This window comes from Diplotaxodon limnothrissa, linkage group LG5 (genome assembly GCF_057381915.1).
Source record: "Diplotaxodon limnothrissa isolate DT_005_m linkage group LG5, D_limnothrissa_male_GT1.1, whole genome shotgun sequence".
NCBI lineage: Eukaryota > Metazoa > Chordata > Actinopteri > Cichliformes > Cichlidae > Diplotaxodon > Diplotaxodon limnothrissa.
The window spans coordinates 18,590,440-18,606,397 of record NC_140600.1 but is presented as its reverse complement, the minus strand read 5'-3'; the positions used below and the strand labels follow the sequence as shown (position 1 = coordinate 18,606,397).

General features: G+C 40.1%; 2 protein-coding genes across 2 annotated transcripts; both read left to right on the top strand.

Moving 5' to 3' along the window:
• The first annotated feature begins 302 nt into the window (after positions 1–302).
• cyp27b1 (cytochrome P450, family 27, subfamily B, polypeptide 1) lies at positions 303–6,086 on the top strand. The gene is made up of 9 exons (XM_085354054.1): positions 303–789; positions 1,336–1,526; positions 1,811–2,001; positions 2,565–2,765; positions 3,476–3,639; positions 3,730–3,896; positions 4,001–4,082; positions 4,183–4,380; positions 5,054–6,086. Exons 1-9 carry the CDS (start codon positions 562–564, stop codon positions 5,165–5,167), a joined length of 1,536 nt encoding a protein of 511 aa, XP_085210180.1. The 5' UTR covers positions 303–561; the 3' UTR covers positions 5,168–6,086.
• Positions 6,087–7,425: 1,339 nt separating this feature from the next.
• mcrs1 (microspherule protein 1) lies at positions 7,426–15,672 on the top strand. The gene is made up of 14 exons (XM_085354053.1): positions 7,426–7,566; positions 8,203–8,357; positions 8,543–8,681; positions 8,802–8,966; positions 9,116–9,225; positions 9,365–9,473; positions 9,671–9,809; positions 10,152–10,227; positions 10,391–10,419; positions 11,941–12,033; positions 12,150–12,232; positions 12,392–12,479; positions 15,028–15,155; positions 15,250–15,672. Exons 2-14 carry the CDS (start codon positions 8,203–8,205, stop codon positions 15,334–15,336), a joined length of 1,401 nt encoding a protein of 466 aa, XP_085210179.1. The 5' UTR covers positions 7,426–7,566; the 3' UTR covers positions 15,337–15,672.
• Positions 15,673–15,958: the final 286 nt, after the last annotated feature.

Sequence of the window (15,958 nt, the reverse complement as noted above, 5' to 3'; positions counted from 1 at the left end):
TTGGGCAGGACACAGACTAGCTCTACCTATTTTCTCCCTCAGTTTTATTACAGAAATTTGTCTAGTGTTTCTAAAGGTTTTTAGTTATTGGATCAACGGGCTGCCTGTCATGTTTATTTAAGGCGAACCTAACCTTCAGCACTGTTATCACTGTTAAATAGACCTTATCCCCTTTCAGATAATTTGGATTTACCATAGCATTGGCCGTGGGTGGGCGATGGTGGTGGGGGACTATCGGAGACCAAAGTGCTTCTCGGGACTAGAACCTCAACAGTAACACAAGTATCTTGGGATTCCACGTGTGCCGCCGCTGGGATGGTCTGAGTTCAGCCTTCTGATTGGACACACCTTTTTCTTGGTACACGCCTTCCCAATTTCCATCCATGTGGGGCGGGACCTGAGCTGCCTTTGCACCCATGATTGGCCCAGACTAAGCAAATTTACAGCTTTTGCTCGCCTGGTTCGAGGAGCAGGTCATAAAGACAGTTATAAATAGGACGCTCAACCGGTAAAACAAAATGAGCGTCGACATCCGAGAGGCCCGCGTTCCGTCACCGCTCCATGATCTTAGTGAGAAGGATGTTGCAGCAAGCGCTCAGAGTATCCGGCCGGAGCTCATTCCCGCTGGTCAAATTGATGGAGAGGTGGACTGAGGGTGCAGCAGCCGGTTCGGAGGGCACCAAGATGCAGGGAGTGAAGATGCTGAACGAGATGCCCGGGCCGTCGGTCACCAGCTTCGCCTGGGACTTGTTTGCCAAACGCGGTCTGTCACGCCTGCATGAGTTACAGGTAAGAAGATAAACACGAAAAAAAACAAAAAACCTGTATGAGATATTTACAATTATTGCACTTTTACTAAAAATATCCAAAGTGCACGTGTCGTCATTGTAGACTAAAAACGTGAGTGTATTATTCTGTGCAGGTGGTTCTTTTTACATAGAACAATGCAAGAACTTTGACTCCCCTCTCAATGTGACATTTATAAAATATCCTCTTAAATTATTTTGCTTTGTGAGACAGCGAAGTTTCGCTGTCTCACAAAAGCACATCCAGTCTATACCTCCTGCTTCAAGCTGTCTCTCACTTCAGTTTAAAATCTCTGTATCTACTGAGAGCTTTGCACTTCACTCTAAGCTGAATGAACTGTCCTTTGTCAACGTGACAGAGCGTGCCTATGTGAAGTGAATGCATCCTTAAAACAAATAACTAATAACTAGTGCATTAAAACGCCTGCAAGGCAAATACATCTCTGCAGTGAGCTCTAAACTGGAGGGAGGAGGGTGCCTCCAAAGGTGATGATTGCAGTGCCTTTACAACCTTTGTCTCATCTCCTAGCTGGAGGGAGTCCAGCGGTATGGACCTATGTGGAAGGCAAGCTTTGGTCCCATCCTGACAGTTCATGTGGCTGATCCATCGCTCATTGAGCAGATCCTGAGGCAGGAAGGCGAGCACCCAATGCGCTCCGATCTTTCCTCCTGGAAGGACTACAGGAAGCTGAGAGGTCATCACTATGGACTTTTGACAGCGTAAGCTTGCAGGAAAATCTTTCTGCTTTACTTCCTCCTCTTTTCCATTTTGTTTCTCATCAGATGATAAAGCTGAAGTAAATGTAATATTTGGCCATGCTCATTCAGTTCAAAAACTTTATACCACTCTTCTTTCAGCTTTCCTTCACTTACAGATAGAAAGAGCCACAACTTTAGCGTATGCAATCAGTATACAATGCAATACAGCAGTTAACTGAATTGTGTGCACAGCTGGAGCCACTGTATCAGTTTTTACATTAATGTGTGTGCGCGCGTGTGTCTAGTGAGGGGGAGGAGTGGCAGACAGTGAGGAGTCTCCTGGGGAAACACATGCTGCGGCCGAAGGCAGTGGAAGCTTATGATAAAACCCTGAACAGTGTCGTCAGTGATCTCATTGCCAAACTTCGCCTCAGCAGACATCCTCAGGGCCTCGTCACCGACATCGCCAGCGAGTTCTATCGCTTCGGCCTCGAGGGTAAGGTTTCATGCCGTCTTAAGCATCTTCACAGGATGTACCATGCCACGTAAACGCTGTAATCAAATCCATCTGTATGCACAAATATTATGTCACATTGTTAACATTTTAAACACACATTCCTGTGCAGGCATGCCTTAATAACTCATGCTCATGTGCAGTTTACCATTCTGTCATCATTGTTATTGTACAGCTGGAGGGGAAAAAAGCATGTAACCATGTTTTGATGAGAAATGATGCATTGTTGATCTTACGCAATGATATAAATAGCTACACTGAAGCTCTTTTATAGTCACTTTTGCAGGAGTTAAATATAAATGCTGGATACTTGGAGCTGATGAAAGCTGCCAATATTTAAGTTTTCACTTTGCATGCAGACAGTATTATTTATTTAACTGTAACACCTTTAGTTAATAGGCATTTCTGATAAAGAGGCTAAAAACCTGGCAAATAAATGTCATGCATGGTCACCTCGGAAGCTTTCAGTAAAAAAAAAAAAGAAAAAAGCCGCTAGTCATCGTTTCTTGCCTTCGTCATGAGCTTGGTTTTATTTGCTTTGGCAGGCATTTCTTCGGTCTTGTTCGAATCCAGAATTGGTTGCCTGGATCAGGTTGTTCCCGAAGACACAGAGCGTTTCATCCAATCTATCAACACCATGTTTGTGATGACGCTTCTTACCATGGCCATGCCCAGCTGGTTGCACCAGTTGTTCCCCAAACCCTGGAATATCTTTTGCCAGTGCTGGGACTACATGTTTGAGTTTGGTAAGCTATTTCTCACAGCACAACATTTTAAGCTTGGACAGAAAAATGTTTAGAGATGATTGTAGTGGTACTTTAAAATTAAAAGTGATAACAGAAACTACAAGCAGGCTGCAGTCTCCAAAAAAGCACTCGGTAAAATATTATATAAAATGCACAAGTAAAAACTAAATATAAGTCATATACCAGAGATGAGACTACAGGATATTATAAAGATGCTTCTGGCTGTACTCAAGCTGGAGATACGTTACACAAGCTGGCACTGCAATGTGGAACCAAGACAAACATGATGTTTCCACACTTGATGTTATTATTTTCCTTCTGCTCTCCTCTCTTGTCATTGGCTGCCGCCGGTTTCCACTTAGCCCTGGGTTGACATCCCACGCTCTCTCACACAGTACATTAAGACTCACAGAAGATCTGAGACATCAGACATGTTTTGACGTAATCGCACTGGTTCGAGCTAGATCGGCAAGAGGGAGATTAAAGTCTTTAACCTTCACGCACTTCAAGATCATCTGCGCTGAAACACGTGTAAATGTTAGTCATGAAATTGATACGTGGTTCTAGGGATTTTTTTTTTTTTTTTTTAAGAAGGGGAATTTGACCTCACTTTATTGAACCTGACACTGGAAAGTTAAAGACTTAACGCTCTGTGTCATCATCGCCATCGAGGGATAAATGTGTCATGGCTTATCTCCATGTATCTGCAGCAAAAGGTCACATTGACCAGCGTCTGACTGCCGAAGCAGATAAGGTTGCCCGAGGAGAGAAAATAGAGGGCCGTTATCTCACCTACTTCCTGTCGCAGATGGGGCTGCCCATGAAGACAGTCTACAGCAACGTCACGGAGCTGCTCCTTGCAGGAGTTGACACAGTGAGAGTGGCTCCTTTGCCGTCTTCCTTTATCAGTTCCTGATTTTAGGCCAGCAAATGGTTAAAACCATCCGTCGCTCTGTTGTTTCAGATCTCCAGCACCATGTCCTGGTCTTTGTACGAGCTGTCCCGTCATCCAGATGTACAGGCCACTCTCCGGGCGGAGGTGTTGACTGTACTTGAAGGTCGAAAGATACCAGAGGCTGCCGATGTAGCTCAAATGCCTTTCCTGAAGGCCATAGTCAAAGAAGTGCTCAGGTATAACTCAAAAGGTTTCAGATATTTGAAGATGTTTTGAGATTTGAAATCAAATTTAGCTTACACTATTGTGTTTTGTTTTGTTTTCCTTATTTTTTTTTTAGGTTATACCCTGTTATTCCTGCTAATGCAAGGGTCATTCCAGAAAGAGACATCCAGGTTGGAGGCTACCTCATCCCAAAAAATGTGAGTTCACCATCTGACTCTAGCCAGTATCAAGTTGTAATGCTTCAGTTTTTCCATTATAGTCAAAAACCTATCTGACCAAAATAAAATTCCCTTTCAGACTTTGATTACCCTGTGCCACTTTGCAACATCGCGGGATCCAGGAGTGTTTGCAAACCCAAATCATTTCAATCCCTATCGATGGCTGAACAAAGACCAGACTTATCACCCATATGCCTCTGTGCCCTTCGGTGTGGGAAAACGCAGCTGCATAGGTCGCCGTATTGCTGAGCTGGAGCTCTACCTTGCTCTTGCCAGGGTGAGTTACAGCAATTTTTGTCTTTTTCTTGGTTTTTTTCTGTGTGTTTTTTCTTTTTTCATTTGCAATTAAACTCCGACTAAAATAAACAAACAAAAAAACCCTAAAAGCATTCTTAAAGAATATACAACCCCATTTACCCCCCAAATATTAGGAAACTGTAATAAAGACAACATGTCAAATATAGTATTGTAGTATTTCCAGTCCTTTCTGAAAACTTGTTACTTGCATCTGAATTTAAACTGAACATATTATATCACATATTTTAAAATTTTCACATTTGATATTTTGTCTTTGTACTATTTTAATTAATTATGGGGTAGAAAAGCCTTTCAAGTCTTTACTTTATTTTGTTTTTTACTTACATGTTACACTGCATCCCAACTTTTTGGGGGAAATTAGGTTGTACAGTGTATGTCAGCTTTTGGGAATGTATTTAATTAAGAAAAACACATTCTGTTACTTGGTGTTTGAACACAGTTTGTGTTGCAAGTAATTTACACAGCGTAGGATTTTGATAAATGTGTTAGAAGTTGTTCCCGCAAATCTTCTTACTCTATTATTTCTCTGAGTCATGTAAGGAATTGTAGATTTCAGGGTCACTACGCAGCACTTGATTGCTTTTCATTTCAGGCGCCCTGCGCTTAATCTGCTCTGTTTCTGATTTCATTAGATCATTTCAGAGTTCGAGGTGAAGCCGAACACAGAGGGAGCTTCTGTGAAGCCCATGACACGGACACTTCTAGTTCCTGAAAATGTCATCAGCCTGCAGTTTATTGAACGGTGACCTAATCTCCTGGAACTGATCAGTTACGTGCCTGTGAGCGGCAACAAGCAGGACAGAACAAGCAGGCGCCGTTATCGCGGTGTTATATTTCAGAGCGGGCCTTCAGCCTTCATCCCAACTAACCAAAGCCCTTCTCACCTGCAGCCTGCAGGCGGACATGTGGAGAAGGACAGATGGATGAAGGGTAAGGGCTGATGGATTATTACAGAGGCATTATCAACTGGGAGAAGGGTAACGTCCAGTTTTATCAAAAGGTGCTCATTTGTGCAAAGGCCAGACCCAAAGAAGGGATCTTCTGTCTGTCGTCTGTTCCGTCTGCTGTGCGGTACAATTCATGCAAACTTTGGGCAAAATCTGGGCCGGTGTGGAAAACGGATTGAGAAAGGAGGAGTGGGGAGAGAGTTGAAAGATAGACAGTAAGGAAATGAAATCTGACATTTGCGCCTCGCCTGACGTGTGTGCCCTCGCTACTCGTCCTTCATTTGATCTTTTTAGTCATTGCCGCATTTCTTGGAATTTGACAGAAATTAGTTTCCCTGAATTTGGTAACCGTCTCTTAAATCTGATTATGAACTGTGATCGTGCACGCTCGTAGATACGTGGTATCTGCAGTTTCCTGCGTGTCCTGATTGTGCAAATATTTCAAGAGTTTCTATGTACGTCCAGAACATCATGAGTCGCAGAGAGTCTTGCACACGGAAGAAAGAAAAATCTACAGAGGTGTCCGTAAACATGATTGTCAGTATGTTGATTGAACTGTGTTTTTAAAGGTGCTTTTATGGTGCAAAAACCTCTAGTGATGGGTTCCTTAAAAAAAGGCAGCTGCTAAGATTATGCTTGTATATGAATATATAATGCCACTAAAATCCAAAAATAGGCCACTCTGTACTGTTTTAAAATTCTTCAATACTGTCTTTAGTTCACTGGCAAAGCTTATCTATTTTTTTATTTTATTTTTTTATACATCTAAACATGAAAGATATTACATCATTTTGTAAGTAATAAGCTTCATGATCTGAACTTTGTATTTATTCTAATTTATCGCATTTGGAAACTGTCACTGTAAATGTCAATAAACGGTTTCACGATGAATCTCTGCCTACTGTTTACACCATGTGTTTCTTTATGTGATGCCTTTGTGTCTCGTTAAAGAAAATATCTCCCTCCATCATCATCCACAGCACCATCAGACTAGGGCTCAGGTCAACCAAGCATGTTTTACATGGACCACACGTTTTCTACAAATGTTTGCATAAAATAATGCTGGGTATCAAAGTTCCTGTGTGACATGACAGTGTAAACTGCTGTGCAGCTGCTGTGACTCAATAGCTTGGACCACATTGCTGCCAAGCACAACCTCAACCACTGTCATGTGTTTTATAGGTATGTGCTTCAGTTATTACAGTTGTGGTCACAGGTTTACTCATCATGGGCATGAGCTGTTCTTTTTCCATAATTCCACCATAATCAAAAATGAATGGGGCTGTACATGTATATTTGAGTGTGCATGTATATTTTTGACCTTGTGGGTATTAGAGAGAATCCAAAATAAATCCAAACTTGTACACAGTGTTCTTGTTTTTAAACAACATGTACGATGATGATTCCACCCAGGAAAAAGAACAATTCAAAGAAATCATTGGCCCCAAATAACCATGACATTCAAGTGTGTTCTTGACCTCAAATCTATATTTTGCTATAGATAAATGGATATGGAAGAATCTGTGTGAATACTGTGATACAGTATCTGTTCTGCCAGGCCATGCAGATGACATAAATGCTGCAACTTATACCCTGTAGTGAGTACATTTGCAAAAGTGCCAGAAATACCATAAAACTCTTCTGGAAACGTTTTAAAGTGTCTGCTGGGAAAAGGACCAATGAGGCGTGGTGTATTAGATACAAAAGTATCAAATTACAATATTAAAACTGCTGGGCTGGTCACTACATTTACCTGGTGGACAAGATGTTTTTTCATGAAGCTGCATAATTACATTCAAATGTGGATTTTATTCACTTTTACACATATGGGGATTCACTTTGCCGGTTACATCTATAATAGAGAAGAAGTTTTAAAAAAAAGTTACGTTTCAAATACTTACGACGTGCATTGTTCTGACAGATGAATATTCAGAGTTAGGCACTGTAATACAATATGTTAAAGATAACGGAGGCCACTGTTACTTTAGCCCGGATGGCGGCGGTGTTGCGAACAGCGGGTGAGCTAGACAGGAAGAAAACAACTGTCTAGCCAAACGGCTATTGCTAACGAGGCAAGCGTCAAGTAAGCGAGTTAGCCATGTAGCCGAAGCAACGAGGGATTTACAAAGAGAAATACTGGACTATAATAACTTAATCTTTTCCTTTAAAGACACAACGAAGGGGGACAGTGTGGGAAGGTGAGTGGCAAAACAGCGTAACTTGTTACTTTAACTCGTTAATAATCAAAGCTAGCAGTTAGCTTAGCTAATGTTAGCTAGCCAACACAAACCAACGGTCATTTAAATCAAATTACGCTTGTTAGCTAAACAGACCTTAGTGTGTTGCTTTCTGAGAGAGAGGTTTGTTATAGATATCAAATTGTTATTTAATATAACGTTCTGAAGGCAGCAATAGATGGCATTTGTTTACATGTCAACAAAGGCCCCTCAAAGCTAGCTAACTTGTTAGTCGTTAATTCCCCTGACTCCTATAAGCAACAACAAAAACAGCAATAATAATATTAGTCAGTTTTATACACAATTGTGAATTTAAACTATTAATAAAACATTTATCCTGTAATCTGTGTGCCCGGAGTAACTTTCGGTTTACGTCTGGAGTTATACTTTTATTGTTATTCCAGTGTTAATAAAATGCTTAATATCATGGCGTTTGAATTTTGTGAAAACCTACCAGAGGAACCCGCAGTTCATCGCAAATGTAAAGAAACCTTTACAGACAACAGCATATTTAAAGTTTAGCGACTCTGTGAAACAAAGTGTTGCTGAGAAACGTTTTAACTCTTTCTTGCTTTGTTTCCTGACGCATTTGAACAGATGCAGGCTGGTGACCCTGTGGTTGGCACCTCGATGGGAGTAGGTGGTGCTCAGAGTCGGTCAGAGGATGAAGAGTCACTTGGAGTAAAAGACCTGAAAAGGACAGCAACACAAGCATTTGGCAGTGGTGTTCCCAAACGCAGAAGTTCATCCAGGTTTGATATCTACTAATGTATATTTCATTATTTCAGTCAGGGTGGTATTCCAGCATAATTAGCAGGAAGAAATGAACCTTCGTTTTCTATGCTGATGGTGTTTCAGTACTGTGCTTTGTTTTGTTTTTTTCCCTGGTTAATCTTTAAATTTTTAAAGAACCACTTTATTATCACAATTTGTTTAGGTCAATAAAGCGAAAAAAGTTTGACGATGAGCTAGTGGAAAGCAGTCTTGTGAAGTCATCCAGTAGAGTCAAAGGTCCACCCGTAATGGAGCCTGTGCGCTGTTCGGGGAGTGAGCCTTCCTCAAGTGAGAAAAAAAAGGTAAATAAGACCAACAAATCCACAGATTATTGAGTGAATTCACATTAAAGATGATAAATATGCACATTTTTTATGATTCTCTCTCTTTTCTTATTCCCCCCCCTTATGATGCTTTTTCAGGTAACAAAATCAGGAGCAACTCTTACACCATCTCTGACAATGGTACTAAACCCTGCACCTTTAACCAAAAGAGTTAAGAAAAGCAAGCAGCCTTTACATATTACTAAAGACTTGGGCCGATGGAAACCCACAGATGATCTGCTGCTTATAAATGCAGTGTTGCAGGTGAGCTACCAAAAAGAAGATTATTGTCAAAAAGGTTGTCCTGAATTAGCTCAAAGGATCTGCTTTGTTTAATGGCTTTGACTGTCAGTGTATGATCTAATGTGTATTGATTCATGGTATCTTGTGTGGTATTCTGTGTTTGTCTGTAGACCACTGACTTAACTTCTGTTCATCTGGGGGTCAAGTTCAGCTGTCGTTTCACTTTGCGTGAAATTAAAGAGCGGTGGTACGCTTTGCTCTACGATCCCGTCATCTCAAAGTAAGACGCCTAGCATCTGTTGTTGACTCTGACTGGGTTTTTACAGTCTCCCAGTCCTGCATATCTCCATATGCTTTATTACACTTGTGTGTTTGAGTCATCTTTTAAGCACATTCTTGGTTTTGTGTGTCTTATTTAGGCTGGCATGGCAGGCCATGCGGCAGCTTCACCCAGAAGCAATTGCAGCAATCCAAAGCAAAGCTCTCTTCAGTCAGGCTGAGGAGGCACTGCTGGCCAAGATTGGTTCAGTAAGTTATATTGAGTGGGCTATCATGTATATTCTATTATAAGTGCTCCACAGGGAAAATGCATTCCCAGTTAAGGTCACTTTTTAATGGCTCATAATTGTGAGATTTCACCTGGATTGGAATGAAACTCATTATTACTGTACATATTGGACTGTTGTATTCACACACAGTGTTGTGTTATGTTTCTCTCTAAACAGACCAGTCAGCCTAAACTGGACGTGTTTCAGGAGCTTTTAAGTAAGCACCCTAATGTCTTTCACCCATCTCGCAGTCCCAAGAGCCTACTGGTGCACTGGCAGCTGCTCAAGCAGTACTACCTACTGGACGACCAGAGTGGTGAGTTTAGTTTCCCGGAGGATCCATTCAAATTCCTCTTGACAGTTTGAGTATTGAGCAGCTGGAAAACCATACAAGTATAACTCATGTCAACATTGGATGCATTGATCATCTTTGTGGCTTTGTGAGATTTGCAATGTAAACATTTTAATAGAGGAGAGGAGGTTGTTTGGACATAAGATAGCAAGCAGTTACTCAAACAGTGTTTTGAAAGATGAATGTTATAATTTCCTCCCAATAAAACTACTGAGAATTAACTTGACATACCTGGTTGTTCTCTAAAATATGTATGAAAGAAAAAAAAACTGTTAAAAACATCTTACCTGTGACTATGTTTTGCAGTACAGCCCCTCCCGAAAGGTGACCAAGTTCTCAACTTCTCCGACGCCGAGCAGATGGTTGATGATGTAAAATTAAAGTAAGTCAGACATTCACTTCAGCGTTCAGCAAATTTTTACTGCTTGTAAGATTTCCGGTCATGCTAAAGGACATTACATGCTATATTTTTCCAAATTTTTAAAAAGCATTGCATTTCCATGACTTCAGGGCACCTATAAGTTGTTCTGTTGCTTTTCACACAGGGACAGCAGAGATGAAGTGTTGGAACATGGTAAGTAATTTGCTTACGACGGAAATTCAGTTAATCTTGCACATCACACATCACCTTTATTCACATTAAAAGAAGAAGAGACAGGAGAGGTCACTGTGGATTACTGTGATTTAGGAAATAGTGGATTTTCTAATGTTCTTCTGGGTTCAAAGTGGTCCATATGTCAGTTTGTCCATGAGATGATACTGAACAGTAGACTGACCCTGATGCACCCATTGAAGTGTGAGTGTGTCTGTGATAGTTGGAAAGCACTGAAAAGCATGAGACAGCACTGTAAATGGGTGTATTTGGGTTGTAATGAAAAGTGCATTGAGTGTTCACTTCAGAAAGAAATGTACTATAAAAGCACTGGTCCATTTACAATTTACCAACCCATTTAATCTGTGAATGTCAAAAGAAGCTCAGATCACTTATTATCAATGTGAGCTGAAGTCAAATTCCAGATCAGATGCGTTTTGTTCCAGTAGTTCTTTATTGCAGATAATTTGTTTTTCCTTGTTAATTACCTGGAATTAAAATGTCTTAATGTATCCGTCTGTAGATGACATGGACGTAAACCTCTGGTTATATTAATATTTACATGAACGTCCTTTCTCCTGAAACCTGTTAAACCTAAGCAGGTTTAGCAAACACTGATGTCTGATTTGGCAACCAAAGGTTGTGAACAACAATGTCATTGTTAAAGAGCTAGACTAAATATTTATTCAGCTGTAAATTAAGAACAGAGATGGCAATATAGATCAAACTGATAAGACAGATAGGTAATGTGCAGAGGAAAAAAACAGCATCATGTAATTAATTAATCTAAACACACTGCAGAGTTTGAATGGTGTAACTTAAATGCTCTTAAAACTAGATCAATAAAGACTCTGGTTCAAACTACATTTAGTCAAGTATTCAAATGTTCAAAAGTCTTTTTTTAGCTGCACTAAGCATGCACTAAAACACTAAAAACAGTCAGCCAAAGTCTGAAATATTACATAATCTGAACCATTTACATAATCTTCTTGATATCTAGGACAGGAATGTTCCATCAGTATGCCCTGCCAGAGCATGAGAAATTATCATTCATGTATTTTGCTCTTTTTCATTCAGACTTTTTAATTATTCATTGATTGTGCTGATGTGCAGCAAATGTAAAAAGTTAAGGGGAACTCATTGGCTCATTAGTCAACCTGGCTGTTCACTTAATGCGCTTGGATGCATTGGGGCATTACAAAAGCCATTGTGTAGATTTATTCTGAATCCACAATGTGTATCTTTGAATGTCAGGACATTGCTATGTTCTGACCAGGGATCCTAAAAGCTGCGTCATTACTATGAGTAGGCATTGGATAAGAAACTGATGTCTAAAAGGAACTAAAAGGAATTCTGCTGTTGACATCTGTTTGTTTTAATGTCCTCTGTATGGATGGGGAAGTTCACACTGCTGCGTCAGGGGTTGAGTTTAAGTTCACAGTGACTCACTGGAAACTGACTCAGAGTAATCTCAGTTGCTCACCACACTTTTTTTTCTTTCAGAGCTGATGATTTCAGACCGTCACCAGAAAAGAGAAATCAGACAGCTGGAGCAGGAGTTGCCTCGTTGGCAGGTTCTTGTGGACAGTATCACAGGTTACTTAAGCTTTCATTCATAAAGTGCAAATGAAAGCCTTTATATTTGTTTATGTTCTGAGGAATGCAGAACTTATTTGTGTGCATATGTTTTTATTTTGTTTTCGGGGTTTCAGGGATGAGCATGCCTGACTTTGACAACCAGACACTTGCAGCATTACGTGGAAGAATGGTACGCTACCTTATGAGATCAAGAGAGGTAAGTAATCTTTCAATAATAGAAACAAGGGCTAAAGAGAAAATATGCTTAAGGAAGATGTTTGTTAGAAAATGTCAAGTAACTGTAAAAGAAAATCTTTTTTTTCTTTTTGTTGGAGTATGATACATTTTTTTTTTTGTTTAACCCGTATTCACACAGATTACATTAGGCAGAGCAACCAAGGACAAACAGATCGATGTAGATCTGTCGCTAGAGGGGCCTGCTTGGAAAATCTCAAGAAAACAAGGTAACTTAGCATTTTCTTGAACAACACCATGTCGTTTCATCATTTTCTTTCTTTTTTTCCTAAGTCCAGTCACGCACACATCACTGTTAGTCCCTTCATTTGGATTTTGGCCAAATGCATGCATAAAGAAAGCAATGACAAGTATAGCTTGTCTTCATGGCTTATCCAGTAACCATTTAGAGACTCTGAAATCGCACCATTCCTTCTTGTTGGAAGTTGTCATGGACAGATTAATAGATAAGGTCAGGCAGGATTTTCCATGGATTATGATGTTTACAGATAACACTGTGATCTGTAGTGGGAGCAGTTGGAAGAGAGCCTGAAAAGGTAGAGGAGAAAAGCAGAATGAAAGTCGGTAGAAACAAAACAGAAAATGTGTGTAAATGACAGGGAGAGAGTTGGAAAGGTGAAGATGCAACGAGTAGAGAGTGCGAAGGTAGATGAGTATAAATACCTGAGGTCAACCATCCAAAGCAACAGACAGTAGGGCTGCTCGATTATGGCAAAAATGATAATCACGATTATTTTCACTGAAATTGAGATCACGATTATTTGACGATATTTATTTAACCCTTTAAGACCTACTATAGAACCAAGTCCACCAGAGCTTATATTATTTTTTTTACATGCTGTAGTGCCATTTGTGGGAGCATTTCAAGTTGCTATACATCAATACAACTGTTATAGCCCATATTTTAATAATATGTATGCATTAAGTCCATAGTAATTACATAAATTGCAAAAAAGTGCAATAAACTACAAAAAAAATTGAAAATCGCTTTTGTTTTGTTTACATATATTTCTACTTGGAGAAATTTAAGAGGCTTATCCCTCAAAACTTTAAATACAATAAAGTTGCAAAAAATACTTTCCCACCACAGGAAATTTATTTTGAGTGTCTTCATAGTTTTATTTTGGAGATACAGCAATTTTTATATACTGCAGGAAAAACAAAAAACAATCCTATGATGCAAATTTGCAAAGAAAACAGCATGTGCATCATTTCACTGTGGGAAGTGTTACGAACAGCTGATAGGAACGGCAAAGCGTGTTTCTGGAATATTATGTTTTTGTTCCTGCAAGCGCTTTTTATGCAATTTTTGCAAAGCTATATGTGGAACGAAACCGTGACCGAGGACAAGCTGATGGCATCAGATGTAAGTACAACTCCTCCGGTTTCATATGCAAAACAAATTATTGCGCTAGCTTACACGGTTCAGGTTCTACAGGGATTTAAAAATAGTTACGCAAAACGGAGCGTGCTGCTCTGACCGGCTTTAAAGGGTTAACAATGACTTTAAAAAAATAATATAAAATAGTGTGCAACACCACTGAAGTTTTTTTTTTTAAACTCTCTTTTCAACCAACGGCAGTCACTCTCCAAATAACTTCTGCTTAGCTTTCCGAGCTTCCCTCGGGTCCTCTTAATCAGCGGTCTCCAACCTTTTTTGCGCCACGGACCGGTTTATGCCCAACAATATTTTCACGGACCGGCCTTTAAGGTGTCGCAGATAAATTAGGGAGGGGCTAATAATCGGCTCAGTCATTTTTAATGATCGTTGAAAGCCCAGATCGTAATCGTGATTAAAATTCGATTAATTGAGCAGCCCTAACAGACAGTGCAGAAGAGAGTGCAGGCAGAGTGGAATGGGTAGAAACTAGTATCAGGTTATTTGTGACAGATGGATGGCAGCAAGAGTGCAAGGGAAGATTTACATCATGGTACTGAGACCTTTTGGGATGTATGGTAACAGGAGGTCAGTTTGGAGGTGGCAGAGTTGAAGATGTTAAGATTGTTATTCGTCGTGACCATGCTGCTGCTCGGTTCCTCACAGGCACCTGAAAAAGACATCAGGTCTCACCTGTTTTAGCTGCTTGGCAGTAAGGTTCAGAATCTATTTCAGATCATCTTGTTTGCCTACAAAAGCCATAGTGATTTGACTCACTCATTAAATCTCTGACCTCTTACACCCCCGATCAGCTTCCAGGTCATTCTTGTCTGCTGATCCGATGCTTCTGACTGTCCCTTGCTCTGGAGTTAAACTCAGAGGAGACTGTTCTCTGTGCTTCTCTGTGCTGTGGAACAGCATTTCTCTCACAGTCAAATCTGCTCCCTTCCCTCTGTCTGATTGCTCATTGTGTCTCCTGTGCTTTTTACAGCCATGATTATTGATGTTTCTCACCCACATGTATCTATTTATTGGACATGGACATGTGCAGAGGAAGGATTATAGATGTATTGGTCAAAGGATATTGAATATGGAGCTGCCAGGTAGAAGGAAAAGAGGAGGAGCACAAAAGATTCATGGATTTAATGAACTAGGACATGCAGAGGGTTCGTGTGACAGAGAAGGATGTTAGGGAACGGGTGAGATGGAAGCAGATAATATACTTCTGTGACCCTTAAAGGGAGCAGCTGAAAACAGAAGAAGAAGAACTGAATCATTCTTTTGACAAATGGAAGCATCAGTTTGTCTGGTTAAATTTTAGTGTTTCAGCTTGCAGAGGTCGATCAGATGTACTTGATGTTTACTGTTTGTTTTGCCAGGAATTATTAAGTTGAAGAACAATGGAGACTTCTTCATTGCCAATGAGGGCAGGCGGCCTATTTACATAGATGGCAGACCGGTCCTGTCAGGCAACAAGTGGAAATTAAATAATAACTCAGTGGTGGAGGTAATGTCAGAATCTTAACCAAGTTGTTTATTATTCATATTAAACGGCTGTTTAATCTTTTATTCTTGCTTAAATAACCTGTCTGTTTCTTCAGATTGCAGGTCTTCGCTTCGTGTTTCTTATTAATCTGGATCTCATCTCTCTAATAAAAGCTGAAGCAGCCAAGATGACACAACAGTGATCGTCAGCCTTGCAGCTGTAGAATCGGCCTATGGCAGCAGAGCATGTCATATCAGGCAGTCTGCTCAACACTGGTTACAGGTGCTCTTGTGAGGCATTGTAGTGCTTCGAGGGGATAGGACTGACAATGGCCTTCTCACCCCTCAGCCTGAAATGTGATTTTCACACAGGCTTCAGCTAAATCCTGGAGCACGACAGCAACAGGTTTTTACTTGGTGTGTGGATATTTTATGTTGTATGTAATGTAGACATTCTCACAGAGCCTCGCTTTTTCCAGCTTTTCACAATATTGTATTTAAATTCTGTAGTAAAACTTTTTCAAATTAATAAACTTGTATACACAATGAATGTCTGGCTGTTTGAATATTAAATTTTGCATGTTCCCAAAAAAGAAAAAAACAGTTTTGGACGAAACAAACTTGCAAAGAAATCTGTTTGTAAATAAGAAGTTAATAGAAAAACATCTGAAAACACTGAATATTGACTTTACACAAGATGACTCGAGGTATAAGTCCACTATATCTTTTGACTGAGACTCTTTATATGCTTATTTAGCATGCATGCATGCATGATGAAGCATACTGACGGAAAATGAACTCCCTGTTTAACTTAGACACTTTAAG